This window comes from Acanthochromis polyacanthus, chromosome 14 (assembly GCF_021347895.1).
Source record: "Acanthochromis polyacanthus isolate Apoly-LR-REF ecotype Palm Island chromosome 14, KAUST_Apoly_ChrSc, whole genome shotgun sequence".
Classification (NCBI taxonomy): domain Eukaryota; kingdom Metazoa; phylum Chordata; class Actinopteri; family Pomacentridae; genus Acanthochromis; species Acanthochromis polyacanthus.
The window spans coordinates 38,480,465-38,498,016 of record NC_067126.1 but is presented as its reverse complement, the minus strand read 5'-3'; the positions used below and the strand labels follow the sequence as shown (position 1 = coordinate 38,498,016).

At 40.7% G+C, this 17,552-nt stretch overlaps 1 protein-coding gene across 4 annotated transcripts in view; it reads right to left on the bottom strand.

Annotated features, from left to right (window-relative positions):
* The window catches only part of dcbld2 (discoidin, CUB and LCCL domain containing 2), a 31,035-nt gene extending 23,487 nt beyond the window's left edge, over positions 1–7,548 (bottom strand). For 3 of the 4 annotated variants that reach the window (XM_051958490.1, XM_051958491.1, XM_051958493.1), the window contains exons 1-2: positions 7,183–7,548; positions 2,799–3,023 (exon numbers count right to left, since the gene is read on the bottom strand). In XM_051958490.1, the coding sequence (XP_051814450.1) occupies positions 2,799–3,023; positions 7,183–7,288 (331 nt within the window). In that variant the 5' untranslated portion in view covers positions 7,289–7,548. The remainder of the gene's footprint in view (positions 1–2,798; positions 3,024–7,182) is intronic. The other variant, XM_051958492.1, reaches the window with a different exon arrangement.
* Between the last annotated feature and the right edge of the window lie 10,004 nt (positions 7,549–17,552).

Here is a 17,552-nt window from a genome sequence, read left to right as displayed (position 1 = left end):
TAAGTGTTGTACTTGAGAGTACCCCATGTATTCGCAGATTTTTGTGACAAAAACGGCAGTAATCATTCACCGCGACGCTTTCTCGGCTGCATGCCATTGTTGTTTGGACTACATGGACTTCAAGGTCGATTTGTTTGTGCGTCACATCCGTGTTACGCTGATTGGTTCTTTCTCCTTCAAGCTGCATTCGTTAGCCCCTCCTTTTTGAAATCGTCTCCTGTCATCACCATGCCAGACTGCCTTTATTTGTATTTATATTAATACATAAATAAAGTCAGTCTGGATTTTCTAGGAAACTTTTACTCCTGCTTCATGGTGAAACAAAGATGATTTCTTATTAGATCCCACTTGCAGCGACTTACTAGCAATATAGAACAACATTCCCTCACTCAGTGTCAGACACACACATATTTTTTATTTCCCTTGCACAGTGCACTTTTTTGCATTTCGTGTTCATACCTGTCGAGTTACGTTTCATTTTTAGGACATATTTCTCCACTTCTACACTCAATACAGTGTAGTAGTTCTGATTCTGATACCTGGACTGATTAGCAGCACTACACGTAAAAGACGGATTTAGGAATGAAAAATAAACTCGGGTCAAACTTCCTATTGTCTTAGGTTAAAACAGCTTTTACCCTCACAGACTTTTGGCTGAATAAAGAAGATAAAAATAAAATAGCCTGTTATGTTTCCATCTTTCATAACATCGTAAAAACAGGTGTGCATAGCATCTGGCTGGTCTTTGATTCGACTCTGGACCATCAAGCTCAGATGCTAACAAATTAGCAAAGACCAATGCGGTAATGTGAGCACGCTTTTTATTCATATTGAACACCAACTGTTGCCTTCTCCTGTTTAAATGACCCAAATTTGCCTGCAGCATGTGAAATCAGCTGCAGCCGTCAGCAGCGCCAGGACATATCTTTACTTTAAAATATTCCACCCTTGGCTCAAAAACACGGTTGAGGTCAGGAAGAAATCCGAGCGCTAACTTTCTGTGTGACGTGCAAGTTTCACTGTAAAGAGGTTAGAACAGTGAAAGTTAATTTGTTCACCAGTTTCCTCACCGAACCTGCTTTCTCCTAATATCCAGGTGTTTTCTGTGCTTGTATACGTGAACACAGAGCAAGCAGCACAGGCTAATGGGACATTTGTTAAGGAAAAAGTGTTTATAGTCACTCCAAACAGCTGCAAACAGAAGAACCAGTTGTCATAAAGAAAGGGGGAAATGCAATATGATTTAATTATGAGGATAACGGCACGTATTTTCTGACAGGGACTCCAGGATCATTCTGAGAGTGATGCTTAATTATTTGCACGGAAAGTGTCAAAAGAAAAGAGAAGTAAAGAAAGAAGATCAAAGCCTGGTTGGTTGGTTTGTTTGTTTTTGCCTCTGGACAAAGACTCGTGTCTGGAAGTAAAACGCCTCCATCGGGTCAACAAATGCGTGACACAGTAGCTCCAGGTTTTCACACAGAGTCGCAGCCATGCGGCCTGGACCTGTTCAGATAGTTCAACCAGAGACCAACAACCAGAACGGTGCACCCTCAGAAGAAAACCCAGCAACTAAACCCACTGCTATCCACCTCCAGAGGTCGGAAACATCGTGGACAAAACTGCCAGCTCTGTTGTCAGGAATGGGACTGAGTTTGAAGCAAGAATGAGCTCAACAATCCAAAGTTTAATTTTCTTAGCCCCAATGACCTCTACCATGCCGATTACCGTACCTCGGTCAATGAATTTAAGGAGGGGAAAAAGCAAGAACCATCTGATGCTGTGCAGCAGCTTCCTAAAAAGGTGCCGTCACAGGTGATGCAGGAGAAGTGGTGCCAAAGAACCACCACCAGATCTACAATTCATTGCCTGACATAAAGTGGGTGGAAATTCTGGATTTTCAGTGTAAGACATTTGTTGGACACTGATGCCCGATATGTAACATCAGTAAAGTGTGGAGGGAAGTTATTTTACTATCTGACAAGCAGCTTTGATGGGAGTATGCTGCTGCCTTAACAGAAGTCTTCAATGCTTTTTCTATCCATCCATCCATCCATCCATCCATCCATTTTATTCCGCTTATTAGCGGTTGGGTTGCGGAGGCAGCAGACGAAGTAGGTCGGTCCAGACTTTCCTCCCCCCAGCAATGCTTTCCAGCTCTTCCTAGGGGATCCCAAGGCATTCCCAGGCCAGATGAGATACATAATCCCTCCAGCTAGTTCTGGGTCTGCCCCGTGGTCTCCTCCCAGGTCGACATGTTCAGAAAACCTTCAAAGGAAGTCTCCCTGGAGGAGAACACCTCAAGTGGTTTCTTCAGAAGTGAAGGAGCAGCAGCTCAACTCTGAGCTCCCTCCGGATGTCTGAACTTCTCACCCTATCTCTAAGGCTGAGCCCAGCCACTCTACGGAGGAAGCTCATTTCAGCTGCTTGTATCCACAGTCTTGTTCTTTTGGTCACTACCCAGAGCTCATGACCATAGGTGAGGGTAAACTGAGAGCTTTGCCTAGCCGCTCAGCTCCCACTTCACCATGACGGTTCGGTATAACACCCTCACTACTGCTAAAGCTATACCAATCCCTGCGTCCATTTCAGGCTCTATTTTCCCATCACTCATGAACAAGATCCTGAGAAACTTGAACTCCTTTGTTTGGGGAAGCAACCCCCCCCCCCCCCCCCCAACACATTTTGTGTAATTAAATTTAATTTCAGATGACAACATTTTCATTTTCCAAAGAAACGCTACCAAAATTTCCCCTCAAAAACATTTCCAGTTCGCTCTAGTCAGTGCTTATGATTCTCACCAATCTCGCTCCTCTTTGGTCCGATGCCGTTGTAGAGGCGGAGGTAGTTGACCTGGCAGTCGCTGTCTTCTATGTCCAAAGAGGCGAAGTGGAAGTGGATCCTCTTGCCACGAGGCACGCTGATCTCCCACTCGCACACCGTGTTGTTGGGGTACGTCCTTGGGTAACCCAGAGAGGACAGAGTCCCGCTGCTCGGGCCGAGCACACTGGGACCACAGCCATCACCTGCAGGACAAACACAAACACACGGGTTCAGGAAGCGCATACACAAGGACAAACACAAAGCAGGGTTTCTGTTGATTTAACCGATTTGTAATTTCACAACAACCACGTACATTGGAAAATAAGCACAGTTAGTGTAAACAAAACCTGGGCAGATTCTAGATTTCTGAGGTTAGAATAAGTAAATACAATGACTGCAGCAAACACACATCAAAAATAAACTATTCTGCAAATGTTAATGCCTCTAGGTAGTGTGCATTTCATCCATAATTTTAAAAGTCAATAGCTGGGTTTCCATTACAGTTTTTTGCAAAATAAAAGCGATATTTTTAAAATTTCGACAAAGTATATGTGCGCTTTGAACGTGTTTCCATTGAAGGTTGTTCTGGGCAGAAGCATCGTAACTCTCCTAAAATATCATCCCGCGAGATTTCACTGCAGGAAGATGGACGCTTCTATCTCCTTCTAACACTCTGCATTCCTCTGCTGTTTGCTGTCTAGTATGGCAGTGATGTTTTTCTCAAGAATAATGGCAAGAAAAGTCTCGGTCTCCTCTTCTGTCCACATGTACCGCGCCATGTTTACTCTGAGAGAACTGATCATGTGACCAGGTACGTCACGTCTGGTGACGTATAATTGCAGAAAAAGTGTTTCCATTGCGCTTTTGCGATATTCTTTAATATCGAAATGTCTGAAAAACCACCTCATGAGAGCGTAAAAACTTTTTTGCGATATTTTAGTCCTTTTTCGAAATTCAGGTGTTTCCATTACCAGTTTTTTATTATTCTATTTACATTTTGCGCATATCTAACGGTAACGGAAATGCAGCTCGTGTAACTTTGGGCACCCTGGTAGGACAGCACCACTTCGTATTCTTCAATTAGGAATTTTCATTCAGTCTTCCTTGCAGATCACTTTGTGTTCCGAGATATTTTTAAGTCTTCCTCCAGTAAATGATCAAGATCTACCCACCGATTTTCAATAATCCTCAAGTCAGGGGTCAGTGAGGGCTTTTCCCGAAGCTTCAGCTCGTGTTTCTTAAAGTAGTTTGATGGTGTCTGCTTTAGATCACTGTCCTGTTGTAGAAGCCAACTTCTTTTTAGTTTCATCCCGACTGACTGCGTGACGTTTGCATCTTCTCTTTATCCCGCTGGCTGAAAGCAGAATGTTTCCACCTCCAGATTCAGCGGTTGTCACGCTGTTCTTTTCATCAAACGCCTGCAAACACACCTGTCTGTGGCCAGAAAGCTCAACTTCTTTCCAAAACAACTCCGGCTCATCCAGATGTCGCTTTTCATACTCTAGACCATGACTTATGGGATGAGGTTGCAGGTCAGATTTCCTCCTGACGACTCCTCCAGGTCGGCCCTGTTGCTGTATCGGTGTCAGACAGCGGAACGACGCACCACCTCCCCTGAGTCAGCCGAACCATCCTGCAGCTGCAAACGAGCAGCTTTCTGTAAAAGTTTTCTTGCCGTTGTTGTTCTCAATTTCCAGTTAACCGTCGCTGTCATGACTTAAAGACATTTAAGACAGAGGAAAATTCAAGCTAGAAGTGTTTCGATATCATTTATATCCACTTCTTGCTTTTTTTTTTTACATCCACAATCAGCGAACAATCCAAAATCCAAATGAGTCAATCGAGGCCGAACACGTAGAACAACAACGAAATTGTTGCACAAAACACAATTACTGTTTAATTTTTTTCACTTTTTCTTCAGAGTATGAAGCTAAAGTAACAGTCCTTTTACATTTAAAGACTGGATTGTTTTTAATTTTTTTTTGCTTGCAGCAGCATATCTACTTATTTTCAATAAAAATATTTTAAAAAAAATCTACAAATGCTATGTTACTTTCCTGTACCAAAGAGTTCCATTGTTACACCGTTTCACGATGCTTCACTGGGATGAAGACGAGTACTGAATTTATTCCCAATTGCAACGTCTTGCTGCCGTGAAAACTCAACAGTACATGAAATATGTGTTAATCTGCAGCTCTAAATAATCCCCAACTAAAGTATTTCCTTCAGTTTGCTCAAAAGTTCGACAATGCCAATTGATTTAAAGGAACCGATGTAGCAGCTGCATAGTTTTAAAAGACTAGCATCATCCACACTGAAGGCCACAGGCAGGATAAGAAAGAGAGAGACACTGCTGACTGACACACTGATGATCTGGTTTTCAATTTCAGATGCTCATGTTTTATTTTATTTAAAACATGCTAGTACGCCTGTAAACATTAAATTACAAACACTACTTTCAGCCAGTTTAATTTAATCGTTGCTTCTTTTACCTGCTCTCATATGCTGTGTAAAGGCTTGTTTTGCAGGTAATTACTGATGTGAATGCAGTTCATATCACAACACTGTTTTAAGCCATAAATCATAGGGTTGGTGGATTTATTCTCATTTGTTTAGGTGCTCTTGAGCAAGACAATGAACCTTAAACTGTTCGTGAAAGTAAAAGTCATCTGGAACAGAACCAAAGAATCGCTGGAAATAGATATATAAAAATACGAAAAAACTGCAACAAAATTTTTTTTAAATGAGTTTAGTGTATTTTTTTTATATTTATTTTTGCTTAGCTTGTTCTATATTTGTCTTACAGGGTTAAAGAATTTATTAAGCAAACATGCCATTTATTCTCTACTTCCAGACTCTCAAAAATAAGGGAATGCAGCTTTTACTTTAAGTTTTCAAACAAAACAAACTATCTGAAGAAAACTGTAAGCAGGAGCAACTGTGTTTTTTTGCCATTTACTGAAGATTTTTACAGCCAGCAGTTACCTAATGAAGAAAATAATAGATAATTCTATCAATAATTAAATCAAGTTATCTTCTGTCCTACTTTCGATAACACCGTCTGCCAGATTAATGAAATCTAATGTGATTTTATAGACATTAAAATCGCACATAAAACTGAAGAACAGACTATTTCATTTTATTAGTTATGCAGTTAATGACCGCATAAACCCAATCTGATTTAAGGGGTCGAAATTCAGTTTAACAGCGATGATGACTCTTTCCTTGGTAATCAGAAGTGTGTTTTTGTGTGTGACGAGCTCGGAGCTGTCAGAAAGCAGAGACACTGCATGTGTTGATGTTGTGGCTCTGAGATAACACTGAGCAGTCACGCTTTATGGAGCTAAGTGGATGTTCTGTGGGCCTGCAGTTATGTAAGAACCCGTCAGTGGACATTATCCAGATGAACAAGACAAAAACAAAGCAGCTACCCTCAGCCTGACTCACAAATGTCTCTGAACAACTGCATGCTGCTCAGCAGGAGTTCACATTACCTTCCTCCACTGGGCTCTCAGGCCCAGAAACAAACCAGAAAGTCATTTAATTCAACCTGAAATGCGCCCCTAACCTCTACCAGCACTATTATTAATGTGAAATTGTGATTTATTTGAATTTAAAGTTGTGACAAACTATGGAGTCCACGTGTTTACAGCCCACTGCCACCCCACCCCCAATCTCTCACCACCTGAGGTTAGCTGCAAACTCTAAAAATGCTCATTTATTGTGCTTAGCTACATTTAGCATCCAGTAAACCGTGTCCAATCGGAGTATATTCAGCTTCTTGTGATTTTATTGCTGGTTTCGTGGTGAAACTGCTCCACCTGGAAAGAGAAACGAGGTCACAAGCTACCAAATGCGTGCTGTTGTCTCGTACACATAGCAGCTGAAAGCCAGACTCCGTTTAAAAACTGGACGATTTAAAGATAGCTAGCTCACCGGAAAGCAAAAATAAAGCAGCAGACCACGATTTTGGACTTTTTACAAATCACTCAAAGCTACACGTTAATTCGGCGAACAGAGAACAACTGGAAGAGCGGTTATTTTTTTAGCTGGCTCGGTTTTTAGAAACCGGTTTGCCTGGTTTTACTGCACCACTTAAAAAACACACTATGACGGGCGGCGGCGTAACAGCAGCCGTTCACTCCACGTACACACACACACACACACACACACACACACGGCCATGTAAGGTAAGTTCACCACAACAGCACCGTTAAACATCTAAACGTGTGTGTGTGTGTGTGTGTGTGTGTGTGTGTGTGTGTGTGTGTGTGTGTGTGTGTGTGTGTGTGTGTGTGTGTACGGTTAAAAGCAGCGTGGCCCGGTAACGGCTCGGTTCGACCCGGCTGTCGGGGCACCCACCTTTCTGCGCTCGGCAGCCCTCCGTGGTGAGGATGATGAGGACGGACAGGACGAGACCCCCGGCGGCCCCTGTCGGTCCCCTGCCCACCATTACCGCTCTGCCCATAGCAGCCTGCAGTCTGAATGCATACTGCTCGCTGCTGGACCGGCGGCACCGCTTCAACCTGTACCTGGGAAATAAAAACAGAAGAACAAAAGCTTCCTCCAAGGTTTTCCTCCCGAGGATCTTCTTCTTCTTCTCTTCTTTTTTATCGTGTAGTTTAACAATCCAGTGGTTGGCGACACTCTCACTATGGAGGTAAGTGCTCCTCCACACTCACATCCAATCTGTGGAGCTACTTCCTCCACCGAAGCTCCTCCTCCTCCTGATCCGGGACCGGGATGCCGGGAGTCCCCCAAGCGGTGTGAACGGGCCGTGATTTACCGGTGTGGTGCCAAAAAGTGATCCTCTGCCATAATGTGATCTAATGCCAAAAAGTCATCCTATGCTATAAACATAGACTGTACATAAAGGGTTTCTCTGCAATGACATCAAATTTGATGAATTACCTACTTAAAAAGTATTCATTTTTGACAGTTTTGTCAATATTTGTGCAATATTTCTCTGCCATATTTTATGTTTAGCTTTTAAACGCATTTTTCCATTTAATTTTTTGCACCAAGTTGTTTTTGTCATGTTGAACACGTACAATCTTTTTGTTTTTTTCCCCCTCCTATGGTTACCTCTGCTATAAAGTGATCTTCTGCAATGAAATCTTAGACTCTAAACAGTTTGCAAAGACATTACAGGCTACAGCAACATTCCTGATATATACTAGCATATTCTTATACCTTTTGTTTTGCCATTTGATATGAATTAACCTGTATAGATGCACAGATGTGTATTCAGAAAATAAAATTACATAACATGTGAAGAGCAATAAGTAAAAAAAAACAATTAATATAAGTATTATACATTTCTGAAAATAATAAGTAAGATAAAATTAGGGAAAAATAGGAAGTTAGAAGTAATAATGGCATTTTTCTGAGGTAGTACAGTAATATCACAAATGATATGGAAATATTGCTAATTAAATTGAAGTGTTGCACCTGACGAATTAAGCATAGCACACTGCATTGTCTTGTTGTTTATGAAAATTAAATATTTCACATAAGAATAAAGCATCACACATGAAATGAAGCAACACACATGACGCTGCTGCTGTGTTCTTTAACTATTATGACTTTACTCTTCACATGATAGTTCTTTTTCTAGAAAATTCAAACTTCTAACAATCTATTGTTTTAGTTTCAAGGCTTATTTCAGTCACATCAAATTCACTTATGTTACAAAATTTACGTCATATGCCAGCCTCTACCCTTACACCCACTGTTCCTACAAGGAGAACCTCCTCAAAATTACTTTTACAGGGAAAAATGGGTGAAATCAGCAGAGGAGGATCCTTTTTCCAGGACAGGCCGATATGCAAAAGACGTCATGTGGATGTAATAGGCCGAAATAGCAAAATTACAATACGGAAAATCAGACTGACATTATATTGCAGAGTTTGTTCCACTTGATTTTAGAAAGTCGGTGGCTTGATGTGGAAGTCTTCAACGTTACTGTGTACATACAGAATGCTGCTGTACTTATACCTGTGTTTGTGTATATTTATGAGTGATGTGCAGCTGCAGAGTACAGGGCATCTCACATTTCTGTCTGTTGAAGGCCTAAACTGAGCTTTAGAGTAAATCAAGGTATTAGATAGTGAGTTGTGTTCCAAGAAACATATTTCACTCCATTATATTGGCAAGTAAACTACACCTTCTGAAAAAATAGAAGTATTTTAGTACATTGATGCGGCAGTGAACCTCACTCTTGTGTTGTCATCATTTCTGAGATTCATGTTAAGGAGTCCTGTGTGTTCCTGGAACTCAGAGTGTATATTAAACATGAATATCTGTGTGAGATTTACCTTGTTATTACTCCGTAAACATATTGTCTGTACACGTAAATCCGTCTCAAGTGAATCCACATCCTGGGAAACCCAATAATTAAAGAGCGACTGTTGAAAAAGACCCTGATAGCGACTGATTCATGGCTGGGTGGCACTCGTAAAACATCCAGGATTTGGCCGGACTTTTCAGAATATCCTCAGAAACATGCTCTTATTATTGTTCTACAATACACCCTGACTTGGCAGAGAGCTTGGATGTGATGCAACTGTCAGAGTAACCAATGGCAACGCGTAGCAACAAACACAGTGTCTTAGCCTGTAGCCTCTGACTAATATGTTGGATCATTCAGACGTGTTTTTTGCTCTGGATGGATGGACCAGTGTGTGTGTGTGTGTGTGTGTGTGTGTGCAGACTGAAGGCAGATGTCAGCCACTTAGTCAACTCATGCTGAAATTGGCCACTTCGATTCTCTCCCAGATACACCCCTTGGACTGCGCATTATTCTTCTATAGTCCCCATCTGTATTTCTATCACAACTATTTGCACGAGGGGGAATTCCAGCACATCCACAGCGGGAGGATTCTTACAAATTCCCCCCAAAGCTCACTACAGACAACATGCTATAAGCAGTTTTATACGTATAAACACATGTTCAGTCTGATTCAGTCCAGTGGAATATCCAAGCAGCAAGTTGCGTATTTTAAAAATAGTCTTTAACCCAAGTGTTGTGGTGATATTTGCTTATTGTTTGATTTTGAACAGACTCAAATGCTATTTGTAAAAACTGTACCTCTGATTTTAATGAGCAGTGACCCTTCCCTTTGCAGCAAAATAGGCTTTCACAAAACTAAAAATAAACAATAAATAAAATGCATGATTATTATACCAAATAAGGAAATACAATGCGATACAAAACAATCCAAAATGAAAAGAAACGATACAATACAAAACGATATGATACAATACAAAACGATACGATACAATACGATACGATACAAAATGATACGATGTAGGCTGTGCATGAACAAAAATATTAAAAAATAATCCAGAGCAACATTTCTGCTACAATTGTGCCTCCACAGCATTTATATTGGTTTTTTTTATGGCGTTTTTGCAGATTGTCATTACACTAAAATGTCTCATGTGTGCCAAATCATAAGAAACTCCTGCCATTGGTCCATTTCACCACCACTACTGAATACAGCCTCAACAAAATTAAACCTACAATTAATGTCTCTCAAACAGTATCCGTCAAAGCTGAATATTATCTCAGTAAAAACTGGATATAAGAGTTAATTTAATGGAGATTCACTGGCATTTACAGGCATATCTGTTGAAGTGGCCTCTAAATATATGTTCTATTTGTTTGCTGAGAACGTCATTCACAAATAAAAGCATAAGATCCAGCATAAAAACACAAACTCACTGTTAAACCTCTGATGAAAAGGCAGTTTAAGCTTCAATAACAGAAATCCAAATAGACCACCAGCATCACCCCCTACATAAAACACGTGTTGAGATGTCCGAGTCCACACACAGAAGCAATGCATCATTTTCTAATCATTTTTCTTGATATACCAGAAATAAATCAGTTCTGTTAGAGTTTCTGAAGAGTCTTTCCACCTGTCAATGAGGTATATTTTAACTTTACCACTAAGGGGAGTCCTGTGGCGTCACAGTGGTGTTTGTTTGGACTCTGTTGTCCTGGAAAGATTTAGTATAAAGACAGATATTGCCACAGTTGGACCATTTCCTCAGACGTGTTACATCTTTTTTTACTTCTGATATTGTTATTTGTATAAGAGTGATGCAACTTTCAGCTCTGGAGTTTTTTCTGACAGACACTAGTCTTTGTATCAATCAGATGTTGCCTTGAGATTGCTTCATTTGTGTTTTAGTTCACTGAAAGAAAACATCTTACACAGGTCTACTGGATAGAATAGAATAGAATAGAATAGAATAGAAACTTTTTATTGTCAATTTCTCTGTGTATATATATTCAGGACATACAGAGGAACTGAAAAGATGTTTCATGCAAACCTTTGTATTACTGCCTGACTTTAAAAAAAAGGGGGGGGGATCAAAATGCAATATAAATAAATAAATATCTTAAAATCAACCTGTGAACTGGCAGTAGTGCAACATAGGATGACTTATTGAGGTGATAGCAGTGCAAATAATGCAGCAGCTTGTTGAGATGTGTCCTTTGTGTGCATTTGTTGTTGTGTTTTCTCAAGTTTCAGAGCAACACGAGTGATTTCTGAATTGATGATTCTTGCTAAATAAGCATCAGACATTAATAGTTTTAAACAGCAGTTACTATATAAACAGTTTAATAAACCGTTAGAGTAAAATTTTACACTGGGAAGCTGCATATTTTGTGATCTGGCCCAGACTGAAACTCCTGAAATGAGATTGCGACACCTTGTGGTCTCACGGCGTCAAAGCAAGTCAGAAACAGCTGGTCTTTTCTATCTTTGCAAGGCAAGTTTCCTGTAATATCAGCATGAACCAATCTCTCCTTGTCTTACACGATATTTTATGCATTTTTAGGATATCATATCTGCAGTTGTATTTTGTCCAGCTGGTTTATGTTCTTTCCTGACAACCAGCCTCATTCATTCATACCCTTAGCTTTGTCAAAGGGATGGTTTTGTAAATTAAGGGAGCTGTCTTCTGACCTCCATTCCTCTTAATTTTAAGCTTTTGGCAGCCTTGCACCTACTATTTTATGCTTAATTCTGATTAAATGTTTCTTTATCTAAACTGATATGTGCAGACTCCCGACCAGGACTGTCTTTTTGCTCCAGCACTTGTTTCATCTACCCACTTAAACTCACGATTGATTTGACTTTCACTGCCCAATCTCATGCTCCAACCGGGCTGCAATAATCTCTGCACCTGCTTTGAAATCGTCTGTTTAGTCCGTCATTATAGCTATGATCTAATGAGTGCAGCTCAGCTATGTGTCTCTTGTTGTTTTTGTCTATTCAGTAACATTGTATCAAGAAGCTGGTGATTTCTCGCTGATTTTGTGTTTTGAAGTCCACTTACCAGAGAATATTAGTAGCTTTGACTTGTATTTTGAGTAATGAGGCACTTGTTTGACTGCCTGCAGCTTAGCTGGTCCATCACATCCACATTAAATTAATTTTACACTTGTGCAGAACGCTCAAGGCAAGTTTTAGCACTGGTATTGACAGCTTTGACTGGACGCATCGATGAGAGACAATCATAGCTCTGACCACTTCTCACTTTAACAGGAGACTGATTTAGGATTTATGGAGGACAGACATCGCTTCCCTAGAAGGTTATAGTGCACTTCAAAAGAGGGAAGTCAGAAACAGGCGTTCATACTCACTCAGACATACACATCTTCTGCTGACCCTCAGTTTGTTCATTAGAAGCCGCAGCAGTTCAAACTATCCACTCTCTGTAATGAAAATGTGACACAAATTCACACTGAACAAATCAGTCGGTTACTTCAGTCCTTTTATGCTGGTTTTGACATTATAAGTTTATATATATTACTAAGTTTGATGCATATTCTAATTTTAAGCAAAGAGATGTTTTATTTTCTCCCACTTTTTCTGAAACTGTCACCATACAGTTTTTACATTTCCACCTGATTCTTCTGTCCTCTCTAAAAATGACCACCTTTTACCAACACTTTCAGACCTTCATTTGAACTATTTATACTTTCTTACGCAGCAGAAGTAAATTAATGTCTTTAACTGTGTTTAGACCATTTTATTATAAAGTTACTGCTCACTGAAGGTGCAGGTGCAGATGTTATAGCAGATAGTTTATTGAAAATGGGGTCAAACTGGTGCATAAAATTTCATTGGAAGGCAGGAAATTAAGCGTCTGACGCCCAGAATTGAATGAAACAGACCAGAAATCCCCACTGATGGCATTTAAACGGAAGCCTTCCTGCTAACACTGAACAATGAAATGTAATGTTTCCTCTTATACATAAAAATAATCAAATCTGAGCATTAAAAGACATAAATTGGATTTCCCGTGGCACAGTTTTCTTAATGACATTGATCGGTGCTTGTTGGAAGTTAACGGAACGGCCTGCAGGTGTTTGAAGTCGCAGCACGTCGCTGAGCTCAGGAAGGTCAGCAGATGAAGGAGAAACGTGACGGTATTCCAGCACACTCAGCTGTAAACGGAGGATTGGACTTCAAAGAATTCAACCAAACCGCGGGGTCACAGCTCTCCGTGGTGAACCCGGTTCAACAGGGCTCTGAAAGCAGAGCAGAAATCTGACTGGTTTACATTGGAATTTAATGGTCAATACAAAAAAATAACCTGATGATCAAATGATGAGGATGCACAGTATACAATCAGCCACACATTTTTAAAAGTTTGTGCTGATACCTGCTTGGTTTCATCTCTGTCATGCACTGGGAAACATCTCCACTGGGAGTCAGTATAGGACTCAGACAAGTAAAAACCACTCAGTTATCTGTGATGATTTTTTCTTTTTCTTCTCATTCATTATCCAGAAATGTAATATCTCTCAAATTTCTCAACAGAACGTTTAAAAGGTGTGCAAGAAATACACATAAATGCAAAACAATCACTGATCCCAAGACAGACCGGCAGATAAATGAGTGAGAGATTCATCATGATTCCATAAACATCAACACATTGTTTTTGTTCTACAACTTAGATTAAAGGCATTATGGAGGATGTTTTTTGTTGTTTAATTTGTCTGATTCACATAAATGAATATACTGACCTTTAGTGGACTTGTATGTATGGTTTCTAAAAAAATTTTAAATTAAAAAAAATAACTGCGGACATGGCAGGACCTGAAAAACATCAGCCAATCAAAGCGCTCGGACCGAGGCGTTTGGTTTGCTCCCTTTCCTGTCAATCAAAAATCTTCCGGCTCAGGCCTAGTTACGTAGATTACGTACGCCTTGGACTTACGTGTTTTCTGTATGTGTTGCTTTGGTATAGCTTCGTAGTTAGCTGGAGACTTGTTTTGCTCATCTTTTTTTACATAATGGCAGATAAAGATCCAGGGGGACCCAGACGTAAAAGACAACTTCACGAGTCCTACACAAGTTTCTGGAGGGGGGCGTTTCTTCGTAAATGTTAAGAGGGGGGAGGTTAGAGGGGGGTGAGGGAGAGGTTGTATGTGCGCATGCGCATGCTACGTTCAAAGTCGTAGGAAATTAAATCTCCTCTAATGCCTTTAACAGGTGTGACATATTTTTTCCAGTATGTACGGAGCCCCCAAGGGGACATCCTTCGTGTTTGTGTTTTAAAACACGGACACGGAGAAATAAAACACGGAGGAATAAAACACAAACACGAAGGAGAGAAATAGAAATAGAACATGGAAGAATAAAAAACAAACATGAAGGATGTCCCCTCGGGGGCTCCGTAAGTATGTAATGTATGAATGATGTTTTCCAGATGTGAATGTGTGTGAATGCTAATTGGAGTGTGCAATTGATGGATCCACTACCAGCCTGCTGTCCGATGACTCCCCACAGTTAAAGGAGCCTAAATGGTGCCGTGACAGTGTAGAGGAATCTGCAAACAGGACATGGAGGTGGTAAGAAATAAGTATAATTTTGCAAGTACTATTTTTACTAATATCTTTAACTTGCAAATGCAAACACAATTTAGAGTGAAGCATTTCAAATGAAGGAACTTTTGTAAAACTTGAGTAAGGATTTTTAAAAATGTTTTCTATCAGTACGTTGACAATGTGTGCCACATAATGCAAGTGCAACTACAAGTTCTGTTTACGAGTTTAGACATCTTTTGTTACCGTCTGCTTTTTGCGCATTTGTTAGACATTAAGTGATTTTCTTAGGGTTCATTGAGATCTTTGATAATCTGATTAGGGGCTGGAACATCCAGTGATAGAAGACTTTTGGGTGAGCAGCACCGCACACGTGTTTGGACTCTGATTATTTATTTCCCTGCAGATTTATGTGCAACAAAATCAGTGTAGCTTTGGCAGACAGCAGAAGCTCTGTGTGTGATACAGCCAGTGTTTTCCATCCATGTGTACCTTTGTTTGTGTGCACGTGTCTCGGTGTATACATGTGCACATTTGAGTTATGGGTCATCCTTCATTCATCATCACAGACGTCAGGAAGAGGAACAATACAGCTTAAGTGTCTGTGTGGTTTTGGGGATGTTTTGGGGAAGAAAGTGCGGTTTCTAACTGCCGGTTTGCTCCGTATTTTTTGTTCCGTTAAATAAACATATGTGACTTGATGAGTCTGTGTGAGCGAACGTGGCCGGTGGTCCTCCACTGGTTGACCATTAACCACAGAATCTGTTCACACCACAGCACCCTCCAGTGGGACAGTCAGCAGAAATACATGCATCCAGCTTCCTACATAGACCTCCTCATACAAATAGACAGTTTATGGAAGACAAACCCACAGAGGTAATGTCAGCCCCGGTGAACAGATGGCTGTCTTTTAACTTAAATGATTTATTGCACTTTTCAATAGGAACCCTGGGAACAAGCTGTTTTTATCTGAAGACTAAATAATCAGCAGCAGAACCTCTAAACCCAGGAAGACTGTAAAGGATGAATGGTCCCATCTTCAGTGCAAACTAATAAATAACAGAACAAGGAGCTCATTCAGCGTTGTGTGCATACACAGAGACATGTACAGAAAACAAAGGAGATGTTATATGATGATCATTTATGGGTGATTTGACGAGTGAAACCATCTATAGAAAACATTTAACACCTAGCAAGCCTGGTTTTCTGTAACACTATTTAAAATATGGACTAAAAAAGAATCACTTATTATTAGTAGTAAATAAAAATGACCTGACAGTCCCATTAATACTGTTTTAACCAAGTGGGAACTCATGAGACTAAGAAAAGAAGCCAATATCTAAGCACCAGAAACTGCAGTGCTCAAATGGCCACTTGAGGCTGGTTTCAAACATAGACTGTATATAAAGATGGACGTAGCATCTGGCTCCAAAATTGAAGCCCACCCGGAAGTGTCAAAAACTTGCAATATCACGCCGTCCGCTAGGGTTGGCTCCAAAAAGCTTTTTCTCCATAGACCCCAATTCATTTTTGGAGAAATAAAATTAGATAGACTGATGTTCTACAGCTCAGGATTTTTTCCCCGTTAGTTTTCATGGTCAAAATGAGAGATCAGGTGGCCGATCTTAAAATAAATCAATACTGAATTTTAAATAAATCGTTAAAGTTGGCAGAGCCAGGGGGCGTGGCTATACTTGATAGACAGTCCCATAGACTGGTCCTGCCCCTAGTTGCTCTCAGGTCCAGTCTGTTTGATGACGCTTTTTACGTCACTGGCTCCAAAAAATCCAAAACGGCGACCAGGAAGTAGCAAAATCCGGGCTTCATTTTCTCGACGTTGAAACCAACAGGTGACGTCATGGTTAGTTCACGCCTGGTTTCAAAATGAGTTCATCCTCATAGATTTTTATGTTATAATCCTCAGATTTGCAGGAGAAATAAACAGATTTACAGCCTGGTGTAAGAAGTGGTTTTGACCTAATTTACTCATTCATGACCACTTAGTACTGTACAAGGGGATTATATATATTTATTTTTTCATAAATCCCCATTTTAAGTTGTATTAATGCCATTCCCTTAACCTCAGCTCTCAGACTCCCCTCCTTTCGCTCTCTCTACCTCTCTCCTGGGTGGTGTGTGGTATGCAGACAGGTGCTGCTAATTGCAATCAGCAGGATTGGTGGGCGAGCAGGTGGGCATGCGTCTCGATCTGTGCTCCTCCTCCATAAAAGCCAGATGCTGCTACTACTCATCGCCAGATCATAAACTACCACTGTACTGCTTTCGCTCACTCTAGCTGATTGTTTTGTGCGTATTGTTATAGCCTCAGCATCCAATGCCACGCAGAGTGGCAGCTTCTCCTCTCTCTCTCTCCAGGTGGGCGTGAGCTTGGTGCTAATCACAGGCAGGTGGGAACAATCAGCAACTAGCACCTTTTCTTCCCCATATACTGCCATCATTTGTTGTCGGACGGTTGTACAACCTAGTTTGTGTTTTCACTCCTGGTTCTTTGTCCAGCTCCTCAGTCTACTGTCGTACCAACCCTGTTTCCCAGTTCAGATCCTGCCTGTAGTTCAGCTTCATTCACTGCAGTCCTCCTATTCTGGATTACATCTGGTACGCCTTCTTGCCACCCCCCTCTGCAGCGCCTTTCTTGCCACATTCTGGCGGTTATTGCTTGTGTAATTATTTGATTTAGTCTTTCCTGCCACTATGCTACGGTGCTTGCTTTATGACGGTTTTCACAGGCTTTCTTGCATTGCATAGCATACCTGTTATTTAGCCTCCCACCGTTAGAGGTTCTGTTAGTTATTGGTGCCTGTGTTCTGTTCAAACAATTTATCCTGTAGTTACTTCTCTCTTGTAATAAATAACTGAATCA